The 27658-nt window shown below is 35.1% G+C and overlaps 1 protein-coding gene across 3 annotated transcripts; it reads right to left on the reverse strand.

Moving 5' to 3' along the window:
• On the reverse strand, window positions 1-27503 carry gk (glycerol kinase). Of its 3 annotated transcripts, XM_049469980.1 has the most exons (21): window positions 27318-27503; window positions 23445-23518; window positions 22540-22646; window positions 21559-21636; window positions 21223-21302; window positions 20587-20724; window positions 20351-20460; window positions 19443-19509; window positions 19137-19154; window positions 16849-16884; window positions 16676-16743; window positions 14684-14726; window positions 14320-14400; window positions 13796-13874; window positions 12012-12108; window positions 10685-10769; window positions 9489-9609; window positions 9150-9293; window positions 7591-7677; window positions 7041-7127; window positions 1-4967 (listed from the first exon to the last, which is right to left on the reverse strand). In XM_049469980.1, the coding sequence occupies exons 1-21, from the start codon at window positions 27408-27410 to the stop codon at window positions 4957-4959; spliced, it is 1704 nt and encodes a 567-aa protein (XP_049325937.1). In that variant the 5' UTR covers window positions 27411-27503; the 3' UTR covers window positions 1-4956. The 3 variants fall into 3 exon arrangements, with proteins under 3 accessions (XP_049325937.1, XP_049325938.1, XP_049325939.1); XM_049469981.1 differs by lacking the exon at window positions 19137-19154; XM_049469982.1 differs by lacking the exon at window positions 7041-7127.
• Between the last annotated feature and the right edge of the window lie 155 nt (window positions 27504-27658).

Raw genomic sequence — 27658 nt, forward strand, 5'->3', positions numbered from 1 at the left:
ACAAAATACCACAGCTTTTATTGAGGGCATGAAGAAAAACGAACGTTTGCTAAAGTGAACCATTTAAACATGTCCAGAGGTTATTGACAATTTACAGATTTGTCATGCAACATACATTCAAACTAACATACAGAAGAAAGAAAACAAAGTAATACTGGCCACTGTTTTGCTTTATAAAAGTGAACGGGTCAGTTCAAGTACAGTGAGAGAGAGAAAAAAACAAATACAAATAAAATAAAAATGAAAAGTAAGTTCAGGTCACATACATACCTCCAAAACATTCCTTTACAAATGTACAGTAAACTACAAAAGTGTACTTCAGTGGTACTACAAACTGATTGGCTTTATGTAAAGTAGAGTGCATCATGGTTCCAAAACATTGACATCAAATTCATTGGCATTGGACCATACAATTTACCATTAACATTAAACGAAAAGGGGAAAACCCACAATATGATGACATGACACTGAAGTAAGTATGAACATAAATATGTACCCAACGAATATCAGAACTGAGGATTTCTGATCCAGTGGCTCGTATCAGAGCAGATTCATTTTACGCCAAATCCAGGTAAGATCCTTTGTTTTTGTGTTCTGGTAGAGAACCTCTCATTGTTCTGTAGGCATCAGTAACAAAACACTTATCACAGTTTATAGCAGTGAGGAAAATTCTCAGCAGGTAACAAAACAGTTAATAGTCTGCAGTTTCCTGCCATTTTACAGTGGAACATGTATCTGTGGTTCTAGTCACTTTTCCATCAGACATTTGTCTACTTTCTGATTTTTTTTGCCCCCATACTGACAAACCAAGCCAGATTTATTGTACTTATATAAATAGATTAGGAGATACAAACTTAACCATAAAAGTCAAGCTCTGAAAAAAACTCCAGATAAAGGATGGGCCACTAAAAAAACTGATCACCAAAAATAGTCGTTCAGCTAAGAGTAGTAGAAGAGAAGCTTTACCTCAGTGTACTGTACAGCTCACCAGTTAGCTGTTAGCTGCTAGCAAGCGCCTTATTCTTGATGTGCTGCTAACTTAATGGCTAGCCACACAGCTTAGCTCACGTCTGTTGCTCAGAATGCTACATGGGCACAACGTTTAAGGCAATTTCAGTTCGTGCAGCAGTTTTTCTTCCTAATTCTGGCATTATGGCTCTCGTACACTTCAGAACATAAACTATGCGCACTTTAGCAAGTTTAGCTAATCTGGACTATTAGCTTGCTGTAAACATGCTTACAGCTCTGGAAAAAAAATAAGGGACCACTTAGAAATTATATGTTTTTTTTTTATTTTGGAGTGGTATAAAGTTATACAAAAGCAGTGTGCAAGACTGGTGGAGGAGAACATGCCAAGATGCATGAAAACTGTGATTAAAAAGCAGGGTTCTTCCACCAAATATTGATTTCTGAACTCTTAAAGCTTTGTGAACTTGTTTTCTTTGCATTATTCGAGGTCTGAAAGCTCTGCATCTTTTTTGTTATTTCAGCAATTTCTCATTTTCTGCAAATAAGTGCTCTAAATGACTATTTGGGAGAAATGTTGTCCGTAAAGAAACTAATTCAGAAACAGAAGTGGTCTCTTAATTATTTCCAGAGCTGTATATCTAGTACTGACTAGACCTAGACTTTGAAATTCTGAAGTACTTTTTATGGCACTGACCGAATTAATTTTTTACTATCGAAAGTACAATTTAAAAAGATGTACATTTTTGGCAACTTAAGAGTTTGTTTCCCAAAATGCACGAAATTTCATTTTTCCAGTGAAAAAAAGTTGTTTTGAGTGAGCATAACTCACAGGAAATGGAAGTCCCCCCCACAACCTATTGGTGAATAAAGAAATAATTTGTGTTTTGTGCTAAATTAAGCAAATTATGCTATACTACTTTTTCAATGCATTTGGAAATTAAACTCTATGAAATAATCTGCAGTCAGGTGCGATACATGACCACTGACTCAATGTTAAATTATTTTTCTTCATTTATTTAAAAGAAGTTATCTGGGAAAAATGGTTCACGAATTGAAACCTAAGTCAAGGTATCTTTTTCAGATTTTTATTTTTTTTTAAACATAATTCATGTTTTCCATTTTTATAATGCTGTGTAGCATAATGCTAAACTCATTGAGGAGCTTGTGCTACAAACAAAATGTTAAAGTAGAAAGCTCAGTATAAATATTGAATACCATGTTAATTTACTCAAAAGTTTTCATTAGAATATATTTCAGTAGAAATCTCTAACTAATGTATGGTTTAGTTTATGCATTAATCAAACAAACAAAGAATACCAATAGCTGGCACCATCGTTGTTTTTGCTTTATGGTAATCATGTCAAAAACAACTGTACAACTATTCAAACAATTAGAACAATTAGATCATTGGACAGTTTTCAATATTCAATATATTGAAAACTGTCCAATGATCTAATTGTTTTGATTAGGTCAGCCTGCTGGTCCTAGATCAGTGCAGAAGATTATTTCTTCTTCTTCTTTTGTCCTACCTCACGATACACAGTGTTTTGGGTCAGGTATCTCGAATGGAACCCCCGGTACACAGTATTCTCATCAGCTTCACTGCATAACTACAACCTTTTCAGTACGTAAAACTGCATAAAATTATTTTTAAAAAAGCAATTATACAAACTTCACACTTCCCTACAGTGCATACACTGACTCATTAATAACAGCACAACATAATTCATACTAAAGTGCTCCACAAAGTCTGAATTTGGGTGGTTCCGCAGAGATGCTTATGAAAAATGTTGAGCTTTAATTTAATGTCTAATGTTTAAATCTGACCATGGTTTAGAATCTTTTTTTTTTCTTTTATTTGTTTTTATTAACAATTTCTAGTTTTTCTTGATTTTCAATCACTTCGGATCATAAAAATAGCTTTGTTATAACTTGTGCTGTCAAAGTTAATATGTTAACTTTATCTGATGCTAATGTATTTTCCTAGTTTATCCCCTTAAATTCATCAGGAAGGTCATCAGCTTCTTGGGTGCTACAATTGTACATGTTCTCTAAAGCTATAGTGTGTTTTATTTATATTAAACTTTACTTATTTTTACAGTTAAAACCTTCAGCATCTTCAGCAGACTCTGAATGCTCGCAAAAAGCCAAGAGCAGCTAAATGGGGATCCAGTTCTCCTCAAAACCCTCAACTTTAACAAGAATCTACGAACTCTATGCACCAGACCGCCAGAGTGCCTACAACTGAAATGATATAAAAAGATGTAAAAAAAAAAAAAAAAAAGGTAAAATAAGATATTAGTTCAAATTAGTTTAAACTAATTTATATTAGTTAATTATTAGTTAGTAATTTAAACTAACAGTTTTTCAGCAGTTGGCGTGGTCACACTCATTGCAGCTGAGATGTGTCACATGATCACAGTCTGCAGTATGTAGAGCTTCCTCTGTTGCTACAAAAGAGGTAATGCAGTTTGAGTTTGCTGTTCTCGGCAAGGTGTAATCGCAGCTCTTTAATGCGTTTCTTGTGAAAACGTGTATTGTGATAACGATAAAATATGATTTTCTTACTTAAGGCTAAAACAAATGCACAGCTTTCTAAAAAACAGTGCACAAGACTATGATGAAAATAATCACAAATAACCGCAAAAAATATATTATTAACTGTTATTATTTGAAATTCTTTGACAGCCCAAGTTTTTTTTGCTAAAGGGAAAATTAGCTTTTTTTTAACTGCTGTTTTTTAAAGTAGAAATCCGGTGTTGAAATAGATTTTGGGTGTAATGACCACCAGCATTCTGAAATAAAGCATTTTTGCTGATGCTCCCAACAGACTTACAATGCAAGCAAAAGGGGCATAGTGCTGATAATGCAAAGAAAATAAAAAATAATAAAAAACTGTGTTGTGGAAAGATCAAAAAGCTTAGGCCTCGGTAAGACGGAAGCAATTTCTAGATTGAGTAGACATTCATTCGTGCTTGTCAATAGACGCATCGTCACTTAATTTAAGGATAATTTAAGCTTTGAGTTAATGGTGTAAAAATAGTGATTTCTTTGCATGGGTAACGCTATGCCCCTATCACTAGCACTGTAAACCTGCTGGGAGCATCTGCTATAAGCGCTGAATTTTGGAATGCTGGGGAGAAGAAAGGTAGGACATTTGACAAAAATTTGTACTTATCATGTTTCACTACATGCAAAGTCTATTTTACACCTTTTTTTACACCTACTATTTTCTCCTTTAAATCAAGATGTTTTGTGTCTAGATTCACAAGCCTGTAAAAAAATCATAATCAATTTATCCAGACTGTCTTCATGTAAGAAGTTCATTATGAAAAAGAAAAATCACTACTTATCAGAGCATTATCAGCAAGTGGTTTGCATGTACCTGTGTGTAACTCAATATTACCAGCCAAACAGTCTACAAGTTTGTTCCGGCCCTTAAAGCTCACAATTACCAATGTAAGACCATCCCATTAAAACCTAGAAAATGCATGTGGGTTTCTCCATTCATAAAGCTTTTCAGTAAGGACCTGGTGGTACAATAAAAAGCTGCTTGATTGTTGATGCTCCTTCAGAATTTACAACATGGCCAAAGCACTCTAATGCATTTTGAACACAATAAGTGTACAGTCGATAAGGAGACGAGGACCTACAGTATTATCATGCTGGGACAGGACAACAAAGCTTCACAGAATCCCAACAGCACAATTCCACCATTCCCAAACTCTGGCAACCCTGAGTTGACTTCTTTGGAAGTCATATGGTAAGATGTTGAGGTTGCCAGATGTTCCTTGGCAAGTCAGGTTGGGAGAATGTGTCTGCCGTGTCTGGAAACTTAGCTGTTACAGCTGGAATGTCCGTAGGGGGAACCGCATTGCCATGGTAGCTGGACACTGGACTAATGTCCATTTTTCACAGACTTGATGGACAGGCCCAGGACCATGTGATTTTCCGCCATTCTCTAGTGTGGAGGAGGAATCTTCTTCTCTACTTGTGGCCTGTTTCGAAAGAAATTATTATTATTTTTTAATTAATCACATATAAAAACGTTTGATCCAAAATAATTAACTAGCAGACAAATCAGCCCAAAACGCAGTCACAGATGTACAATAAAGCAGGAAAATGTTTAAAGAAGGAAAAGCAGTGGTTTAAATGGGGTGTGCCATATTGTAATGTACAACAATGTGCAACATTTGTATATCATTATTGCAAAAATACACTAAAATATTGTGATATTATATTAGGGCCATATGGACCATCAGGGTACAGGGTACCTTTTGCTATTTGTAGCAAAAATCAGAATTCACACAGTTCTCATTTCCCATTATATATCTACTAGAGACAGATTTTACCTGTCCAGTATCATTTATTTACTTCAATCCTGGAAATATGGAGTACATTATTAGTATCATCACATAATTGTGATGATCACATGTTGGATCTTAATTTGAAGTGTGCCATATCATATTGTATTAAATTATCACTAAAGAATTTTTAATATTCATTTTGTTGTGGTAGTGTATTCTCAAAATTAATAATAATAAAAAAACAATGTTTTGCTATATAGCCAAGAATATTGTTATTGCGAAAATACCCTGAAATATTGTGATAATAATTTAGGCCCATATCACCCACCCCTACTGGATAGTATACTTCATTAGTATATTTCATTATACTTCATTTAATTTCCACTATGTTCAGATTCATACTTTAAAAACATATAAGATTAAAGCAACACTATGTGACTGAAGTGCTGAAGTGGTAACTATAAGTAAATCAGAATCATTCCATGTTCACTTTAGAAAAATGAGGGATAGCTCAAACTGCAATTCCACCTCCCAACTGTAGGGGGAGTAAAGCTCAACAAACGTCAAAGATCACGTATTGCTGCTTTAAAATTGTTATGTAGTTATTAAGCCACGAGAAACTGAAACAACTTACAAAACCAGTGTAGGTTCAACCCTGGGTTGAAATGGACTTTTTACATTTTAAGTAAAATACAAATATAAAAAAATCAATATTTTGCTATTGTATGTCTGAAGTAGGAAAGTCAAAAGCAAAAGTTCAAAATCACATACTATGCATTTCAAACACAAGAAGCACTTAATATTGTAATAATTGACCAATAATGTAATAACATTACAATACATTTTTGTGTGTGTGTGTGTGTTTGTGTGTGCTAGATAAAAACAAACGTAACTATAATAATAAAAATATTTATATTTCCAGTGAGAATCTTTTTATTTTCTGTAATCATCCTTAAAATACATATATATGCAGTTCAGCGTATTACCTCAGTATTAACAGGAAACCTCTGTTTTATGTCATAGCAACTCTTTATCTAAAATAAAGTAGTAATATAGAGTACCAGTCAAAAGTTTGGACACACCTTAAATTCAGGTTTTTTTCTTTATTCTTTGCATTGTAGATTATTACTAAAGCCATCCAAATATTTTTTTTAATATTGTTCCATAAAACATATTGTATTGTATGTGAATAATGTGTTTTCAGAAATTTGAAAGTTTCTTCAAGTGAAGTCGCAAATACCATCAAAACGTTATAAAGGAACTGGCTATCATTAGGACCACCATTAGGACCAGAAGACCAAAAGTTTTCTCTGTTGCACAGGATAAGTTTAGCAGAGTAACCAGCCTCAGTTAACAGCACCCCAGATAAGAGCACCTAAATGCTTCTTTGGTTTGTTTAACACTTTTAAGTTACTACATGATTCCTTATGTGTTTCTTCATAGTCTGGATGACAATTAATTAATTATCAATGTAGAAAAATTTACTTAAATCTTAGACCTATACTAGACCAATTGTGTCATTGAATAATTCCAGCTCTAGTCCTAAATATTAGTGTGTTACTAACACTTTACCCATAATTAACAATTACTGGGTTTTAATTTCTTTTTAAAAGAGTTAAGTGCAAAATGTTGATAATGTTGTTGGGTGTTGTCACTGCATTATTGGGAAATTGTTACAATATTAAGTAACACACAGGCACACCCACGCGTACCATTTATGCACCAAACATTTGCTGTTTGAACACATCACACACACGCACTGACCTGCAATGTACTTTGCTCCAATTAACATTAACATGCTACCCAGAATGTAAAAGCCCAGTGGAACACTACTGAAGATACTAGACTCCTCTGTAGAGTGTCCCGAACCCAGGTCCAATTCATGCAATATCAGAGAGAAAGAAGAGACAAGGGGAACATGTGAGTAACTACATCAAGTCACATGACTGACACATTCCATGTCTCAAAAACGATTTCCCCTGCATTCATAATAAAAACTGTGCTTCGAGCATGCATGTTTTCATATCAAAATCCCTTACACCTGGGAAGTGTTTAGTTGTGGTTTAGTAGTAGTAGTTTAGTATCAATAGACCACATGAAAACTGAATTGTCTAAATTTTAAAGAACATGGGGGGAATGTACAGTATAAGTTTAGAATAATTGTGACTTTCAAGAAGATCAAGGTTCTTTTTAAGTTAAATATGTTTATAGTCACTAAAAGTCACTTGTAGTCATAAAAGTATATTCAGCATTAACCTTCTACTCTTTACTTCTTTCTTCTGCATGCAAATAAAGCTAGAGTAAAGACACAAACCGTTTCCATTCATGATTGGTTCTGTGGTTTCCCAGTTCATGGACCTCTGGACGGCTTTCTTCCAGCGAGCATACCGGAATTCACTCTCTAATCAGGGAGAAAAGGTAATTAACATCTATAAAATCAAGCTTTAGCAAGTTTAGTAATTCTAATCACTAATCACTGTAAAAGTGGCAAAAATATGCATCACTATAGTTAACGCCAAACAGCAAAGACTGATTTTTTTTTTTTTTTTACTATTATCATCCTGATCTTCCGCACAAACAGAGAACAGAGTACATACTTTCCTTTAGTGCATGCGGTTAAAACACAACACAAAATGAACCACTGCCACCAATCTTTACAGGTAAACTAAAAATTTAAAATCAATACTGTGTTTTTGAAAACCAGTACTGTGATGAAATAAGTTCTAGGAGGTTGGTTTAATTATTTAGAACTGAATTACTGATTTAATCATTTTTTCTTCATTATGTACATCCTTTTACATACATAGAAGCTGGCAAAGGGAATCTCGGTAGATAAGGGAGGCTTTTCTTTGTCAGAAATCTGTAAATGTCTTTTATAGCAGACGGTATACTGAGTTGGTACTGTCCTGGTGGTCCAATTTGCAGTCCTGTAATAAATGCTTGACTGAAAGGGGAGTGTGGCAGGGTTCACAATGTGTGGAGTCTTCCCTCTTAATAAAAGGGAGTATGTCAACCTGGTATGTCTAGTTCGACCTCAAGTGTATTTGACCTGATCCCATCTGTTATCTAAGTTCCTGGTCATTCTGCTATCTATAGTGGGGTTGATCTTATTTAGTTTATTGGTGGTTTGTCTAATAAATAAAAATTAAATGTAAAGGAAAGTAGCTTGCTTATCACTTTACATGGTGTCTTTTGTTTACAAAACTAAAAATCTTAATCGTGATCGAGAATTTGAAGAATATCGGGATTTTTTTTACCAATATCACCAAGCCCTAATTGCAATAGTGCAATACTTTGATATAAAAATATTTTTATTATACCTTTATGAATCAACATACAATAGATTGAAGGATCGTTCTGTTTCAATGGCAATTTTTTTTTTTTTTTTCTAATTTTTTTACATTTTCTCCCCTTTTACATAGCCAATTACCCAACCCACTCATTAGGTCTCCCTCTATCACTAGTAATGCCCAAACACACCAGGAGGGTGAAGACTAACACATGCTTCCTCCGATACATGTGAAGCCTGCCACTGCTTCTTTTCCAGCTGCTGCTGATGCAGCATTGCCAAGCAGCCAGCGTGCTCGGTTCCGATACATCAGCTCACAGACGCCCTGTGCTGCGGACATCACCCTAGAAGTGATGTGGGGAGAGAGCGCCATCTACCCACCCGGAGGGAGCAGGGCCAATTTTGCTCCCTCTGAGCGGGGGTTTGAACCTGCGACCTCCTGCTTATAGTGGCAGTGCTTTTTAGACCGCTGGACCACTCTGCGCCTTTAATGACAAATTTAAACTCTCTTTTTTGTTCCATACTTCAGTTCTTACACTGCTGTTCAGAAGAGACGGCAGTGAGAATGATACAGGTTGCATTACCTTCAGGGTTAATCTGGGGTTCAAATTTCTCAGAAGTGACCTCAGTAAGGTCCTCAGGGCTCAGACTCCACACGCTGACCCCCTCTGCGGCACCTGCTGCCATAGCCGCTCCTAGAGCTGTAGTCTCAGGCATGGACGGCTTCACTGCACATGTAAAACAGAGTTATAAGAAACATGGCTCACTTTTAAATAGATAGAAATAAAATGTATTTTAGATTTTATTAAAATTATTTTTATGACGATGTGATTACTTTCAATCATTTTAACGTTTTACACAATATTAAAAAAATGTTAATATGACAAGATACAAAAAGAAAAAAATCATTTTATGCCTCTTACCTACTGGAATGCAGAGTATATCGGCCTGTAGCTGCATCAGGAGCCTGTTAGAGGTCATGCCTCCATCAACCTGCAGCTGATTCAGAGGAATCCCACTGTCCTGATTCATCGCATCCAGGATCTGAATCAAATGATTTGGAAACAGATTTGAATCATACGTCAACCCTCTACATTTTCTGACTGACAAATTATCAAGAAATTCCAAGAAGGGCTTGGCAATTTATCTATCCTTCAGATGTATTTAAAGTGATTAAATGAATACAAAAATAACTTAAACAACATTCATTTTTTATACAGCTCTGGAAAAAATGAAGAGACCACTTCAGTCAGTTTCTGAATCAGTTTCTCTGATTTTGCTATTTATAGGTTTATGTTTGAGTAAAATGAACATTGTTGTTTTATTCTATAAACTACAGACAACAGTTCTCCTAAATTCCAAACAGAAAATAGTAATTTAGAGCATTTATTTGCTGAAAATTAGAAATGGTTGGAACAAAAGATGCAGAATGTTCAGTCCTCAAATAATACAAAGAACACAAGTTCATATTCATAAAGTTTTAGAAATCAATATTTGGTGGAATAACCCTGGTTTTTAATCACAGTTTTCATGCATCTTGGCATCATGTTCTCCTCCACCTGTCTTACACACTGCTTTTGGATAATTGTATGCCATTCCTGTTGCAACAATTCAAGCAGTTCAGCTTGTGATCATCCATCTTCCTCTTCATTATATACCAGAGGTTTTCAATTTGGTAAAATCAAAGAAACTTATCATTTTATGTGGACTATAATTTTTCCCATAGCTGTATACATATATATACATATATACATATATACGTATATATATATATATATATATATATATATATATATATATATATATATATATATATATATATATATATATATATATATATACGTATATATATATACGTATATATATATATATATATATATACGTATATATATATACGTGTATATATATATATATATATATATATATATATATATATATATATATATATATATATATATACGTATATATATATATATATATACGTATATATATATATATATATATATATACGTATATATATATATATATACGTATATATATATAAAGCTGTGTCTATAGAAAGGCATTTTTATCTATACAAACAGTAAAAAGCCCTCTAGAATGTAAAAACTGAGGCTACCTCTCGTGTCTGAAAGCAGACTGCTTCAAGGGCAGCGAAGGCCAAATGACTTTTGTTCGTGAACTGAGTCAAACCGCAAATTATTCTGTTTGGAGAGAGAAAAAAATACAAATTCCAAATTTAACAATTTTACAAGCAATGAAAGCTGTTTCCCATCTGCATGAGTTTCCAATAGACTGTGATATATACTAATGTAAGTGCATTACTGAATTCAGTCTACATTGCACAACCTGGGAGATTCTGTCAACAACAAATTGTGCTCTCTTTGGGTTTTCAACCGTCTCTTGTAGAATCTGACCCCCTTTCCCACTTACACTGATCACACTGCTACTCTCAGCCTCTTGAAGAGAGCTGATGGTCATTCATCTCTGCAGAGAGTTGACTTTGCCCCCCTTGCTTTGTTTACCGTAAGATGACACAATCACTCTCTAAGTTCACAACCCTTAACCGGGGCGGCCTCGTACTGTTATCTCCCACATATCTCTCCCTAAATTCCTTTCCTTCTTGATCACATCACTGCAGTGATCAAAGCAGTTTCCAGTGTATGTAAGGTCATCCAAAAATGTCTTAGTCAGTCAGACGGACACACAGAGAGAAAAGTGTGTAAGGAAAATAAGGCAACTGGACCAGACTGTCGACAATGTTGACCAATTAAGCTTTGCCCATGTATGATTTTCTGTCTGCACAAGAATAAAGCCACAATCTGAACATCCAGCCTCCTGACTTCTGATTCCTGAAATACATATTTATAGTTTAAGCAGTTAATGCTGTAGTTTTTATTTTTGTATAAAGTGCCATACTTATGCTTATTGTTTGTTTGTTCCAACAAGATCTAAAAGTATGGTAGCCTCTCATGATGACAGTATGAGAAAGAGATTATTCATGTCTGCTGTAAAATAAATCCATTGTGTGAGAATAAGTATTGCTTTTTGTCTTTTTTGGTTGCAATTTACAAAAAGGTATCAAAAAAATAATTTAGGGTATCAGTATCAAATTCAAGGTGTGGTACAGGTATTGGTATCAAAACATTTAAAACAATACCCAGCAACACTTAAAAAAAATACAACAAACAAACAAAAAAAATAAATAAAGAATAAATAAATAAATAAAAAACACATTATGACTCTGGCTTTATTTTCATGGTTTGCTAATGTTATCTTGGTGGAACATAATTTTCTCTGTAATGGCAACCAATTAACCCCTAATTAAATTAGGTAAATTATAAATAAATTATTGATAAATTGAGGGTGTCTGTGAGGGTGACCGTTCATCATTTAACCTAATATTCAGCCCTAATTCCACCACATCAAAGCTGATGTTTACTCACCCTCTAGCACTTGGTTCCCAGTAGGGAGCGTACAGGCCAGAAAATGCAGGGACAAAGTAGCAACCGTAGGATGTTCCAACACTAGCAGCCAGTTTCTCTAGAAGAAATAAAACACTATGATTAACCACCATTCAACTATGAACTATGAAATACAGTCTTAAAAAAGATTCATGAAGTGGTTTTAGCACAGGTTATACATACTTGGATATAGAGCACCAGTCAAAGTTTGGACACACCTCTTTTCATTCAATGCTTTTTTTTTCTTTTAATGATTTTTTTACATTGAAAATTGAAAAAAACCTGCTAAACAAAATGTGTTAAAAAACAATATGTTTTATATTTTTGATTTTTCTTCTAAGTAGCACATTTATCTTTGAGGACAGATCTGCACACTATTTTAATCTCAGTGTCTTCATGAGGGAGAGTCACCTGAAATAGTTTTCTCAGCATCTTGAAGGAGTTCCTGGAGGGGCTGAACAATAGTGGCTGCTTATCCTTCACGCTGTGAAGCTACCGCTCATCCCAAACCACCTCAAATCACCATCTCAGTTGATCAGGTTTGGATCAGGGGATTATGGAGGACTAATTTTATATATTATATATATATATATATTTTTTTTTTTACTACGTAATTTTATATGTGTCCCTTAATTTTGTATTTGCTTAATATTAATCTACAGTGTAAAAAGTAAATGAAATATAGTAATAAAGAAAAACACTGAATGAGAAGGTGTGGTCAAACTTTTCACTGATACTTTTCATGGAATTTTAACAACCGTATTTTTCGCACTATAAAGCGCACTGGATTCTAAGACGCATTTTAAGAGACATTATAAGAAACTTCTAATTCAGCAGGTCTCACCACGGGGTGGTTGTAATTAAGTAAAGCTAAGCTAAGTAAACCGTAAAAATCGTAAAAAAAAAAGGTACTTTTAAAGTCAAACAAGCACTGGGTGTAAATCTACACAGTTTTCTCTCCTAAAACTTTTATTTGGGTGAGTAAAGCACTTTCATTTATTTACAGTAAGCTTAGATTCCTGAATTTCTCGTCACTAAGGCTGGAGCAACAGCATTAGCGGCTAACACCTATAGCAGTGCTAGCTGGGGTTAGGAGCAGACTACAGGCTAATAATACTCCCCTCTAAACAGGGAAATATGAGTTAGCGGCTAATGCTATTGCTACTCCAGCCCCGGTGCTGGAGAACTAAACTGAAACTCCTGAATAACACTGCAATTTTACTGCTGCTTACAACCTGACTGGTAAAATTTATACATAAAACGCACTGGATTAAAAGGTGCACTGACGATTTTTGGGAAAATTAGATTTTAACTGCGCCTTATAGTGCAAAAAAAAAAAAAAAAGGAACTAAAAAACCCTTTGAATGCATATATTTTTTCTAGATAGCACTAAAATCGAAATTATCATTTTTACAAGTCATACAACATGTTGCACTTTATACAGAACCATTTTAAGAATGTTATTAATCATGTATGGCTTTCTATTTCTGATATCAGCTTATATGCTTTTATGGCAGTTCTTACGGAATACAAAAATAAATAAAATAAAAAATATACAAAAATAAACAAAACAGTATAGATCCTTTCAGATAAGATACTTCTGGTAACAGCTTTGTAACAATGCTGTAAGACTAAATGTATTTACTGCGTTTACTATGCTGTGTGTACATTAAATCAGGGTTAGTAGGCTACTAGGCTATGGGCAAGAGACTGTTTAGATACTTCCTGATTGGATTTTCTTTTAATTGATCCAGTTAAGCACTCACCGAGCTCTGTGGAAGTCTGGATAATCCCAAGGTTATCTTTCAACCAGCGCACGACAGCTCCAGCTATGGCAACTGAACCCTAGACAGAACTGATTACAGGTCAGTGCTTGTGCAATGGAGAAATTCAGCACTCAAACAGAAGCTCACCTAATTTTTACTAAAATCAAGGGTGTCTTTTAATTTACATGCTGTTTATGGGAAAAATGGCTAAAAGTAAAGATTAGGTGTATAATTGTGCCACAAGTGGTTTTCTTTTTCTTTTTTCTATTTCTATTTTTTTAAACTTATCTTTATTAGTAAAAACATACAATCAACAAGCAGAAGAGCATTCTTATCACAATATGTTCAATTTGTCTAAATTCCATAAACTGAATTCTGAATATACAGTATAATCAAAACCAAAAACTAAGAGTTTAAACAGAACCAATGACAAATAATAATACAATTATAAAATACATAAATACAAGAAATACATTTATTAAAATAAATCAATTCATTAAAAATAGACACAAAAACATTATTACCTCAAGTGCGTAGCAGGCTGGTTTGTCTCGACCCAGTTTATAAGCTACTGTTGTTAAAAGGCCATGATCTGACATCACTGGCTGGAGAACAAAAAACAGGAGGATACACTTAGAACTTAGAAACAACTTGCATGTAAAAGCTGAGGTCAATACAGAGGTTGAAGGGTTTAAATAATAATTTAGATAACTGATAATATTGATTGCTTGTTTTGGTTAATTATCTGCCAATACCATAAGTCAGATAAAAAATACAAATATTTAATTATTTAAATGTAGTTATTAACTTAAAGAAGTTTTTCCTATTATGGTTCAGTATTTAGTATTTTATCAGTATTCAGTTCTTTCAGTTGGCAGTGAGGCATACCTTTGATCCTGTGTTTCGGAGCAGGAAACACCCAGTCCCATAACTAAAGTGAGAAAAACATACAGCATTACTCATATATCCTAGTATTTCACTCAGCTATACAGATGGGCACAAAACATCAAGCAAAACTGAATATCAATATTGAATTAAATAATCTAAATAAAATAAAAATAAATGACAATCACATTTATTATGTTAGCATCTTGTTTCAATAGAGACAGTATTGGGGAATTGATTACAGGGTCTTGACGTATCTGGTTGATACGTCAAAAGGGAGAATTAAAGAGTAACTGTTTATTTTACCTTGAGTGTATTGACAAATATCTTTCAATAATGATTACTTATCTTAGTATCTATAATTACATAATTATTGTGTGAAACCTTGTATTTTATATGCATTAACCAATACTCACATTATATTTGATCATTTTTACTCACAGTGTATTTTACACGCAATTATATAGAAGATTAACCAATAATCACAATATATTCTTTACATATATAGTAAAACATTGTTTGATCAGGCATGTGACTAACACAGACTCTATTATATGACAAATTAACCCACATGATACACTTACTAACACATTAACATATAACATATGAGATGTAGCTCAGGCTTGAAGTATTTTGTTTTACTGCATGACCCTAACTAACGGTCATCAATTCGACTGGTACGGGGCTAAACTGCTACAAAAAAGGCTATTAGATCAAAGCAGCCTTTTGGTGAGTGAGTGCCTCCCTAAAAAAACTCGGCTTCAAAGAGGGGGGTGACGCACACACACAGATAGTGCCATGAGGTTCCATTCTGGAAGAATACAGTCAAGGTCAAACCCTAGTGGTCCAGTCAGACACGTGAAACTTTAGTACTAACACGTGCATGCTAACATGAGATGATTTTAGCAACGCCTCATCAGCAGGTTTCACGTCATTTTGGGTATAAACATGGAGTCAGATCAGAGGGGGGGTCAGACGGTCTTTCATGTGTGGGTTCTCCTGAATATTCAGTACTTTGTAATAAACACTTGGTTTGCTTTCAACTTCACTCCACCTGTCTGACTCTCTCTATCAAACGAACACGCAGGGGAGTTGTACCCCGGACGAGAGGTGGGGGCTAGCCCACCTTTCATTTTCTTTTCTACAACAGTCTCTTTAATTGTTCAGTGACTGAAATCAATTCTTATTGATCCTCTAATTAGTACTGTGCTATATAGGGATTGTGCTTCGTGATCAGAGCTGCTGCTGCTGTTGTTGTTGTTTCTTCAGAAAAGTGAGAGTTGGACAAGTTTCGTTTTTAGTCTTGGTGGCTGCTGATAACTGATCTTTTTTTTAATGAACTTTGGTCCACATTGAAATGACCAATGGACTGTGGATGACCATAGTGCCTCAAAATCACACTGGAATTACAAAGTATAAAATTTACACTTTAGGCCAATTCTAAAGGACCCACATTTCTGGACAAGTTGACAGGTACAGGACAGTCACTGAAGGTGAAAGAATGCAGCATTCTCTTTCAAAGAATTCATAGTGGGTCCATATGAGAACACATCTGATGTGTGTGAAAGGGCATCTCTGAATAAAGTCCATACCCGATTCTCATATTTACATATGATCTTATTACATATGATCAGGTTAGCTACAATGCTAACAGTCGGGTTATTGTGGCAATGCTAGCAGTCACAGCAGCTAGCCTCGGTAGTGTTTAAGCAGTTGGCTTGGAGCATGTTATCCATAATGCTAATTTTTTTTTCTGAACTGGATATTTGTTGGCAATTTCAATGAACGCTTCGTTGCTTTAGGGGGTTTCCAGAGTAATCCCTATGTACCCCCTACCCCCAACTAGGATTACACTGTATATATAATTTATAATCTAATTTAAAAATGATGCCAAAATATAGTTTAAGTTGCAATCAGATTGGCAATCAGATTTTGGCCAAAAAATGAAATAAAAGCAATCAGAAAGTAAAAAAAAAAAATTAAAATAAGCCTTACGTATTTTTGGCCTGGCCGTCCTGAAAACACATCTGTCCCACAAGAGCAGCTGATTGGTCCCCTAAACACTGTACCAACAACAGCACAACAACTTCAACTTCAATATCACAGAGTTTGCAAGCCAAATAATACAATTTATGTATAATAGGGAAGAAACTGGGAGTTGAACTTACCCCTGATATTGGAACACCAGTGAGTGCACCAGATTTCTGTTTGGGATTCAAAAGACACAGTTAGAAAAGAAAATTTCATATTAATATATAAACATCTCTACTTTAAGTTGATTAAGCTGATTTGTCCATTTAAGCTCCACCCACAGATGTTTTTTCCCATGATAAATGTTGTTAAATTGAAATTTTTTTTGTTTATAAAAGTTTTATATAGATATGTTTATTTACGTAGCTTGTTTTAGCAAGGTAAACACACAGGCTATAGACTGATAAACTCACATTTGAACAGTAAAAGAGCTTTACAGTGCAAAAAATATGACTGCAAATATAACTGTCAATTTATACTGCTGGTCAAATGTTTGCAGCATGTTTTTAAATGAGCAATATGAAGATGACTTAAAATTATTAATATCCTTATTACTTCTGTATAAATAATCTATGTATATAAGTTTCTCTCTACTTTAAATACAATTTCACACAGTATTCTATTTGGTAAAGCTTGTTTAACCCATCAATAGTATATTATAGATTATAGATGGCCACAGAAAGCTAGCCGTAAATGTGGGGTTATGTTTGTGTTAAATGGGTTACTGATCAAATCATAAATGTTCACAGCAATCTAGCTGTTAGATGGATAAGCTACCAGTGTCGTAAAGTGATTAGTGAGAGAGTGGGAGAATAGAGTATAGGAGAAGGGAATGGGTTCTGTGTGTAACCCCGTTGTTAGTTGCAGGACTTTTCATCTTTTTGTATTATGTTCTTTAGAAACAATATTTGTGGGTGGAGCATAATCAGTCAGTCAGTGAAATGTTACTAAGTAAATCTTAGTCAATTTCTTTGTTTTGTAATGACAAAAAAAATAGCTTGAAATACGTTAAGCTTAAAATAAGTAAAGCCTGAAATAAGTACAGGTTAATATAAGTAAAGGCTAAAATAAGTAAAGGCTAAAATAAGTAAAGGCTAAAATAAGTAAAGCCTGAAATAAGTAAAGCCTGAAATAAGTAAAGGCTAAAATAAGTAAAGCCTGAAATAAGTACAGGCTAAAATAAGTAAAGAAATAAGTACAGGCTAAAATAAGTAAAGGTTAATATAAGTAAAGGCTAAAATAAGTAAAGCCTGAAATAAGTAAAGCCTGAAATAAATAAATGCTAAAATAAGTAAAGCCTGAAATAAGTAAAGCCTGAAATAAATAAATGCTAAAATAAGTAACGGCTGAAATAAGTAACGGCTGAAATAAGTAAAGCCTGAAATAAGTAAAGCCTGAAATAAGTAACGGCTGAAATAAGTAAAGCCTGAAATAAGTAAAGCCTGAAATAAGTAAATGCTAAAATAAGTAAATGCTAAAATAAGTAAATGCTAAAATAAGTAAATGCTAAAATAAGTAAATGCAATAAGTAAAGCCTAAAATAAGTAAAAGCTAAAATAAGTAAAGGCTGAAATAAGTAAAGCCTGAAATAAATAAATAAATGCTAAAATAAGTAAATACTAAAATAAGTAAAGGCTAAATTATGAAAAGCCTAAAATAAGTAAAGCCTAAAATAAATAAATGCTAAAATAAGTAACGGCTGAAATAAGTAACGGCTGAAATAAGTAACGGCTGAAATAAGTAACGGCTGAAATAAGTAAAGCATAAAATAAGTAAAGCATAAAATAAGTAAAGCCTAAAATAAGTAAAGCCTAAAATAAGTAAAGCCTAAAATAAGTAAAGGCTAAAATAAGTAAAGGCTAAAATAAGAAAAGTGCATTGATGCATTGGCTGAAAAATGCTAAAAGTTCATGTCTAAAAACATATAAAACATAATATGCATGCGATATTAAGTGGTGAAACAATACAGTCTATAGTTTAGAGTTACTTCACAGGAACACAGAAATCATAACTGAAAACATGCCACATGTCCCCACCCCTTTTTTTCCTGATCAAAATCAGCTTGAATGTGAGCATGCGAAAAAAAGAGGGAGGAAATAACCACAGCATGGCCAATGGGTTGGAAAGTGCTTTGGAGTGAGTGGTGAAGCCACAGGCTGTATCTAAAGGCTAAGAGAGGGTGGAGTCAACAACACTTGAACCAGTACACAGCGTGAGTACACGATTAGAAAGCCAACGAGTACATTTCCAACACTGCTGAAACAGCCACAATGGATGAGAAATTTCACTTGTTTTTAATATTGGAAATGCACTGATTGATGGAATAATATGAAGGAACATCAAAGCCAACCAGGGGAGGAAAAAATAAAAGAAGAAAAGACTGGTTTTCCCCAGAGATGACAGTAACATTAACAGGACTACTCACCAGACTAGAACTGATTTTCTATCAGTGAGCCCAAAGAGATGATAAGACAAAAGTCTAATTGTAAGAAAATTAAGCTTCTACATGACACACAATTGCACAGCTAATTCTAACCTGGAAAAGGTTTAACTTTAGACTTCAGTTAAATCTAACACTTTACAGTGAGATTTCAGCGATAAAAAAGTCTCTTTTTACATCTACTGAATTATTTTAAGAATTTTTCTCCTCAAGACATTCATTCACTGTGCTTCAAATTTAAAATGCGAATTTGTACAGACTGCTATAGAAAATATCACCAATGTCACTTACCATTAAACCGTAGATCTCTGAGGAACTTCTCACTTTTGGAAGAATCTCCATTGGTATATCAAAATACCTGAAATAAAACACATTCCAATTCATGTTGAATTCCAATCTAAAAATCTATTTTTTCTAATCTATATCTATTGTTTCATCTATCCATCTTCAGCTCTGGAAAAAAAAAATGAGACCACTTCCGTCTCTGAATCAGTTTCTCAGATTTTATTATTTATAGGTATATGTTTGAGTAAAATGCAAATTGGTGTTTTATTCTATAAACTCCAGACAAAATTTCTCCCAATTTCCAAATAAAAATATTGTCATTTTGAGCATTTATTTGCAGAAAATGAGAAATGGCTGAAATAACAAAAAAAAATGCAAAGCTTTCAGACCTCAAATAATGCAAAAATATTCATACAGTTTTCATGCATCTTGGCATGTTCTCCTCCACCAGTCTTACACACTGCCTTTGGATAACTTTATGCCACTCCTGGTGCAAAAATTCAAGCAGTTCAGCTTGGTTTGATGGTTTGTAATCATCAATATTCCTCTTGATTATATTCCAGAGGTTTTCAATTTGGTAAAATCAAAGAAACTTATCATTTTTAATTGGTCTCTTATTTTTTCCAGAGCTGTATCTAATTGGATCCATTAGATTATTTGTAAAAAGCTTACGATTCAAAACCATACATAACTGGATTGAGCAAAAGGACAAAGAACAGTGTTGGTATATATTTAATAATAATATATTTTTAAATTTTAAAATTGAGCATTTATGGACCATTTCTACTTGTCCATTCATCATGACATTTTAACATAATATAAAAAAAATTGTCAAATTTTGTTTTTGCACTTCAGTGACAATATAATGCTGCATGATGGCTAGACTCCCTATCTCAGAAATGTGTTTTCCATACTTGCAGAGATCTGGATCCCAATCCATCGTGTGAATATTAAAAAGCATCGTCCTGCTCGCATTGGTCACATCTGTACAGTGGACACCACCTTTCTTTCCTCCAGTTAGGCACTAAAACAGTACGAAAATACGTTTAGTATGGAATATATTTATAACAGATCAAAATGCATAACAAATAACTTCAAATTACTGTGATCCAAATGCTGTAGATAAATCACAGGTGTTTATTAGTTTTACCCATATAAGCCAGGAGTCAATTGTTCCAAACATGGCTCTGTGTGAGAGGACAGCCTTGTGCACTTCATCTACATTGTCCATTAACCATCGGAGCTTCACTGCACTGAAGTAAGTACTGATAGGAAGGCCGGTCTTATGCTGCGAATTAAAGCACAGAGAGAAATGATCAGAGAGCAGAATGTCAAAATAATACAGAAACAGGCTCTTGTGTGTAGATTACTATGTAAAAATCATTATGATTGTAAAGGGGTAGTTAATTGTGGCATTCTTTTTACTTTTACAAATTATTTATTATGTGTTGTTTATCAAAACACTTTGAATTTTACATCTTACCAAAATAAGTGCTATAGAAATATTGTTTGTTTGATCAACACATTAAAATGCAAATTACTCAAATTAATTAAAAACATATAAATTTACATAATTTCGGTACCACAAACACAGTCACTAAGCCAAGACATATTTGGTGTCTAGACTTTACTCATTTACATTTGTGTAATTGCTGACACACCTAATCAGTATGACTTGCATTTAATTCAATCTTAGGGATAGAGTCTGGGTAATGTCCTGTACAGCTGATTTGCTTTCACACATCTCCGGTTAATATATGCATATTTTTCCAGTCAATGTTCATACCTTCAGGTGGTTTTTGTTCCTGCCTGGTGTTTTGTTAATAAGTCTCTCCACCGTGGACTGTGTGCGTAGATCCAGCCATACTGTACAGGTAAAGATCAGCATTTGAATACATTTTACTATTATTACTGTAGTAACAAAACCTTGAGTTTTCATTTTGGCCAACTTTGTCACGTAACAACTAATTTAAAAACACCAGCTAATAACAAATAATGAAAAACAGACCAAAAAAGAAACTGGTCAAAAATTACTGGGATAGAATATGCTTACATTACAAGTATAATTTGGGTTATCATCAGCATAGGTTAGCAATCATCAGTGTCAATGTAAGTTTCTCACCAATCGCATTGTAAAGTGGCTCTCCCGTTTCCTTGTCCCAGACCAGTGTGGTTTCTCGCTGATTGGTCACACCAATGGCTGAAACAAGATTTCAAATTATTAATGGTTAGTTGTTTATTTGCTTCCACATCAGTTTCATAAGCTTCAGTTCAGTGCAGCAAATAAAAATTTTCTTTAACAGTTATCCACTCTTAAGCCCTGTCCAGACGGGATTAGTTTCTCAGGAGGACGTCTGTAAAAAATATTTCACACTTCTACTCAGTTATAAAACTCTTGCATCCAAACTGCAATTGAAAAAACAGGAGGACCAGTGCATTTTTTAGGCTTTCTTAGTCACGTGACATTGCGTTCAGTAGCTCCTCCATTTCCACTCACTGTTGTGTTTACGTAGATTTCCGTGGAAAGGCGCGCCCAAAGTGTAGCTATTTTATTAAACACTAGGTGATGAAACTCAGATGTGCGTCTGGTAGGGGTGGGCGATATGGCCCTAAAATAATATCACGATATTTCATGGTATTTTGCGATAACGTTACTAACGATATAAGAACAGTGTAATTTTGTGGGGGTTTTTTTGGTAAAAACAGCAAAAATGTACCCTGATGTGTTACTTAGGGGTGGGTGATATGGCACAATATTTCAGGGTTTAATATCGTTCACGATATTCAAAAATGTTGGGGTGTACGATATGATATGGCACACCCCTAGCGTCCAGACAGGTCGAAAATTACCTTACGATCACAGAGTACAGAGAAAAAAAGTAGATAATCCAGCCTGTAATTTTCTCAGAGGACGTCTGAGAAAAACACGCACATGGTCGCTCTGGATGGGAATAAAATTCCAGAGGACCCCCCATAAAAAGAAAATTACCCCAGAACCCTCCCCCAATGAGAAACTAATCCCTTCCAGATAAGGCTCAAGGCAATCTGTAAAAACATTAACATCAACAAACAAAAACAGACATCAGGCAGTAATGAAGAAGACCTTTAATGTTGGAGATGTCGATGTTGAGTTGAGTCAGTTTCTCACAGGTTCTGTCCATGCACTCGTACACAGACTGCAGAATCTCTTTCGGGTCTTCTTCCACCCAGCTGAGAAGAAGAAGCAAAAAAAAAAGAAGTCAGCACTAGTCAATATTCCCCTGAGATTGCGGGTCTGCTGACATTTACATACCAAGATGTTTTGTAGCTTTAAATATAAAGTGACCCATCAGCACAGCTTCTGCAGAATGATAACATACCTGACTTTTTACAGTGTCTTTGCCCTGCTCTGAATCAGTTAACTGGTTCGTAAACTTGCCCTTAGCCCATGTATCCCGTGTCAGTGTACATAAAATGGTTCATAGGCTTTTTAAACCAACATATTTTCATAACTTTTTATGAAAATATGATCTTTAAAACATCAGAGCAGACATGGACAATAAAACCAAAACATCAACTAAAACTAAAATGACCAAAAAAGCTTCAATCTGTAGGGCTATATTATTAAAATAACTTTTCTCAGTCAATAAAAAAAAAATTCCATGACTTTACCAAAACTTTCTGGGTATTATTTCCCCAAAACTTATCCAGGCCTGGAAATTGCTATTTTCAAATTCCATGACTTTTCCAGTTTTTTTTTGTGACAGTAAAAACCCTGCTATTAATGATTTAATTTCTGTACAGTTAAAAAAAAAAGCAATACTGAATAATTTGCAGATCATTTGCAGGTCATTTGTAGCTTTAGTAGCTTAATATCACCGAAACATTCTGCTGATCTGGAATCAGTTTACAAAACAAAAGTTCAATTTAAACATCTGTTGCATCCATATCCTAATTTAAAAGGCTATGCATGCACCTATGTAGACCTAGATGTAGATTTAAGAAAGGTCTTATGTTACTAATACTCACCCCTCTTTGGGAAAACTTTGTTGAATTTCGACTTGATGGTGGCTGAGGAGCTCTGCTGTTTTAGCATTGAAAACCTGTATAAAGAAAAATAAACAGTAGTTAAACATTAAACTACAAAAGTATTTCTGAAACTGTCTCTTCGGATTTCCAGAAAAACAGTTTCTAATGTTTGTATGAAATAACGTAATATTGAAAACACATGATATCATGACACATGATTCTAGTAAAGCAAACTTTTTTTGGTGAATTTTAAAACTGCTTGGTCGTTGTCATCACAATTATTGGCATTACTGTGGTGCTCGCTCTTAAAAGGCGTTTTCTCTGTAAAGCTGCTTAATAAAGAAAACTGAATTTAATTAGTTAGAGCTGACAAAAAGGCTACAGTAACTCATATACTAGATAACCACTCTAAACAACTGAGGTAAACAGAACAGCAGAATCCCAGAATGCACCACATATTGAACACTGAGCTAAATAAGTAAAAAGTCCATGTCAAGTTCTACTTCTATCAGCCAAGAACAGAAAGCTGAGGCTGCAGCAAACACAGGCTTACTAATCTAGACTGAAGAAGCGCAATCTTATCTACTTGACCTCAGTTTTAGCTGAGGCACACACATTCTAGAGTAGGACTTTGGAACGAACTGCATTGATTCATTTACCTGACCTGCCTTGTGGAGTAACTGTGTGGGGGATGTTCTCTTTGCAACCTCTGGGCTTGTTTAAAACAATTACTCATAGACTAAATGCCATGGTCTTTATGCGTATTGTAGCTCACCATGTGAATAATTCATGAAGAATCAAACCGAATAATCAATAGAAAATGAAACACTGACAATTACTTGGAACAAACTCTTTAATTCCTACAACTAAATAGTTTGCAGACTGCAAGCCCCTTTTTTAAAAGGCAAATCATTACAATTTTTACAACCTCCTATTTCCTCTTACTTGCTTGACAAAGGAATGCAGGCTGAGCTCATCCAAAGTCTAGCCCACACCTCTGTCTTACAACACTATTGTCTCTTATTCAGTCTTCTAACCTCCTGAAGCTATTTGTCTGTCAATATACACCCATAAACAGCTCTGGAAAAAAATAAGAGACCACTTAAAAAGGATGAGATTCTTTGATATTACCAAACTGAAAACCTCTGGAATATAATCAAGAGGAAGATGAATGATCACAAGCCATCAAACCAAACTGAACAACCTTGAATTTTTGCAACAGGAGTGGCATAAACTTATCCAAAAGCAGTGTGCAAGACTGGTGGAGAAGAACATGCCAAGATGCATGAAAACTCTGATTAAAAAGCGGGCTTATTCCACCAAATATTGATTTCTGAACTCTTAAAACTTTATGAATATGAACTTGTTTTATTTACATTATCTGAGGCCTGAAAGCTCTTCATCTTTTTTGTTATATTGGCCATTTCTTATTTTCTTCAAATAAATGCTCTAAATGACAATATTTTTATTTGGAATTTGGGAGAAATGTTGTCTGTAGTTTATAGAATAAAACACCAATGTTCATTTTTCTCAAACATAAACCTATAAATAGCTAAATCTGAGAAACTGATTCAGAAACTGAAGTGGTCTCTTCATTTTTTTCCAGAGCTGTATATATTCAAAGGAAGAACAACCATGCTTAAACTACACACAGGAGGGATTTGCTACTTACAAGCTCACAGTAAATCCAAGCAGTGGATTAAAACGATCCCCAAGCAAGGCGTGGGCTACCCGGGAGACCCAATTAACCCACCAACACTGCATTGGCAATATGCTAACCCTAAACTAGCTGCAGTCAAAGCTACCAAAATAAACAACCGCCACACCCCACTCATCAAACTTTCAGTGAATATCAGTGAGTTTGCGTCAGACGTAGGGAAGGGATTGGATGCTTTAATCTTATCTGTCAAAAATAATGTTTTATGTTTTATTTCACAAGGTTGTACATACATGTGTTTTGTTTGTAGCATTATTACCAGAAAGATAAAAAAAAATTAGACAAGACCTGTATTCACATAAGCTCTTACATTTGGTCTTGAAAATAATTCAATAATAATCAAATAACAAAGGTACTTTTTAAAAGATTATTGCTGAATGACTGTTAAATACACTGTTACAGTGGCTAGCATTAATTATGTGGTTACAGTGGCACCTTTTTTCTTGATTGTTGCTGAATGTTTCTAAGCAGCAGTTTTTAAACCAAAAGAATCTTAAAATGGGCACAGTTTACCAAAATACTTTTTAATATTATGTTCTGTTGGTTCTGCTGCCTACAAGAAGTGATAAGTGTTGGCCTTTCCTTGCAGTTGGGCTTTAATGGTTCTCTCTCAGTTCAAATCAGGTCAGGCAGCCCACACTGTAGCATAATTGACTCTACTAATGATCCCACCTCCCACACACTTAATCGTTGGATTAGGATGGAGCTGTGTCGCTTCAGAAAACACAGTTCTGCTGCTATACAGAACAACACTGTGGTGAAATTATACACCTCTAGATGAGTTCTGCACTGAGTATAATGGGCATGGTAGCTAGAGCACCACATTCTATTTGCAACACTTTTCTATACAAGATGTACAAGTAAATCCACTTGCCAAAAGAGGGTGCAATGCAAAAAGTCTCTCGGAGACTACTTCCAGGTAGTGTACCTCTTGGTGAGAGATCGTTGGCTGCTAGACATGCCTCTATGATGCACTCTATGATGACATTTTGCCCAGTTGACAGTCCAACTGAGATAGGCAGTATAGTCACCCCTCTTTGGGGTCTATATCTGTTTTGACACAAACAGTGCAGTGATATGCGCAGGGGAACATGCTGCAGCCCAGCCTGTAAACTTGTTTACATGTTTTAGCAGGACAATGCTCACCCACACACAGCAAGGGTTTCCTAAGAGTATATCCAACAGATTGGATTGCAGATAGCTTTTTGGCATTTTTGGTTGCCAGATTGATAAATTAAACATTTATTGGACCAGCGGGACACAATTGTGAAGTTTTAATAACTCATTACATGTGAACGTTACACAGACGCCAACTTAGGATGTCCTACTTTACCAGGAAAGTCCATTGTCTCTACAATCCACCCAATCTCATTCAGTTAAATGACCAAAAGAGAAAGAGCTTCATGAATGTTTCAGCAATGAAAGAAAGCCTCCTTTCACTTTTGTAATGTGTGCCATTATACAATTGTATAAAACGCCTTATTCAGCTAAAGCCCCATTTGATTTGATTGCACAGCTCAACAATCCTCCTACAGATAAAAGACTATTGTGGGGGCTTATATTTACTAGTGTAGTGTAGCTACTTAAAAATGGAAGATATAAAGAAATTATAGTTAAAGCTATTTATCTTTACATAACCATTAATAGCCACAAATGTCCATTAATAGCCACGAATGTCCATAAATAGTCCTTTATGCTGCTGCATGCTGCTCTCACTCATAGGGGTGCTAGTCAGCTAGCTAATGTTAACCTAACTAGCCACTGTTTTACACCAGTTTAAATCGGATTTTTAGGCTAAAACACAGTGTACAATGTTAATAAGGCTAGTTTAAAATGCCCAACCAACCCATACTAAGCTGAAATTGTCCAGTAAGAAATTAAAACCTGCTCTAACACAGCTATGTTAGCGTTACAGAACTGTCAGTGGCTGATGCAGTCAGCGGACGTGTCTCAATCGACCTTTCAGCTCACTCCATAGTGCACTGCGCACCTCCTGACATTGGCTGATCCAACGACTTATTACACTACTAAGAAGCGCACTATAAGTATCAATTTGGGACGGAACCCGTCAGACCACCAGTTTTTGAGGCGTGCACGCCGCCGCTGCCGCCGCGGCACAAGGGCACTAAAGGACTCGCCCGCGCGCAGGCACTCACCAGAAAGCGCGTGGAGCTCGTGCCCTGGTCGATCGCCGCAACGAGAGGGCCCAGCATGATCCTGTTGGAGGACGCGGCCATGGTGCCGTTCATTGGAGGAGAAGAACAGCAGCAGCAGCAGCGCAGCAACACCAGCCTGAAGCAGGGCCGCCGAAACCCGCTCCCTCTCAGATCCGGCACCGGCTCACAGACACCACTGCGCACGCGCAGCGCTGACGTAGGGCACGGCCTACAGAGTGGGAGGGGTTATGTAAATTAGAGCACGTGGGGTGATTTGTAAAGTATTTTTTTTACATGAAAAAATGTGTTTGGCTAATTATAAGAAAGAAATGCGCATACAA

This window comes from Astyanax mexicanus, chromosome 21 (assembly GCF_023375975.1).
Source record: "Astyanax mexicanus isolate ESR-SI-001 chromosome 21, AstMex3_surface, whole genome shotgun sequence".
NCBI classification, from domain to species: Eukaryota; Metazoa; Chordata; class Actinopteri; order Characiformes; family Acestrorhamphidae; genus Astyanax; species Astyanax mexicanus.

Bases quoted from the DNA above. Each gene is read 5' to 3' on its own strand.
- gk (XM_049469980.1), bottom strand. From the start codon at position 27,410: ATGAACGGCACCATGGCCGCGTCCTCCAACAGGATCATGCTGGGCCCT. The intron at 21,637-22,539 runs GTCTTCTTCATT...ATCTTGTTTCAG, and splicing joins CGACATCTCCAACATTAAAG to CCATTGGTGTGACCAATCAG. The intron at 12,109-13,795 runs GTGAGTGCTTAA...TATTTCTTCTAG, and splicing joins CCAGACTTCCACAGAGCTCG to AGAAACTGGCTGCTAGTGTT.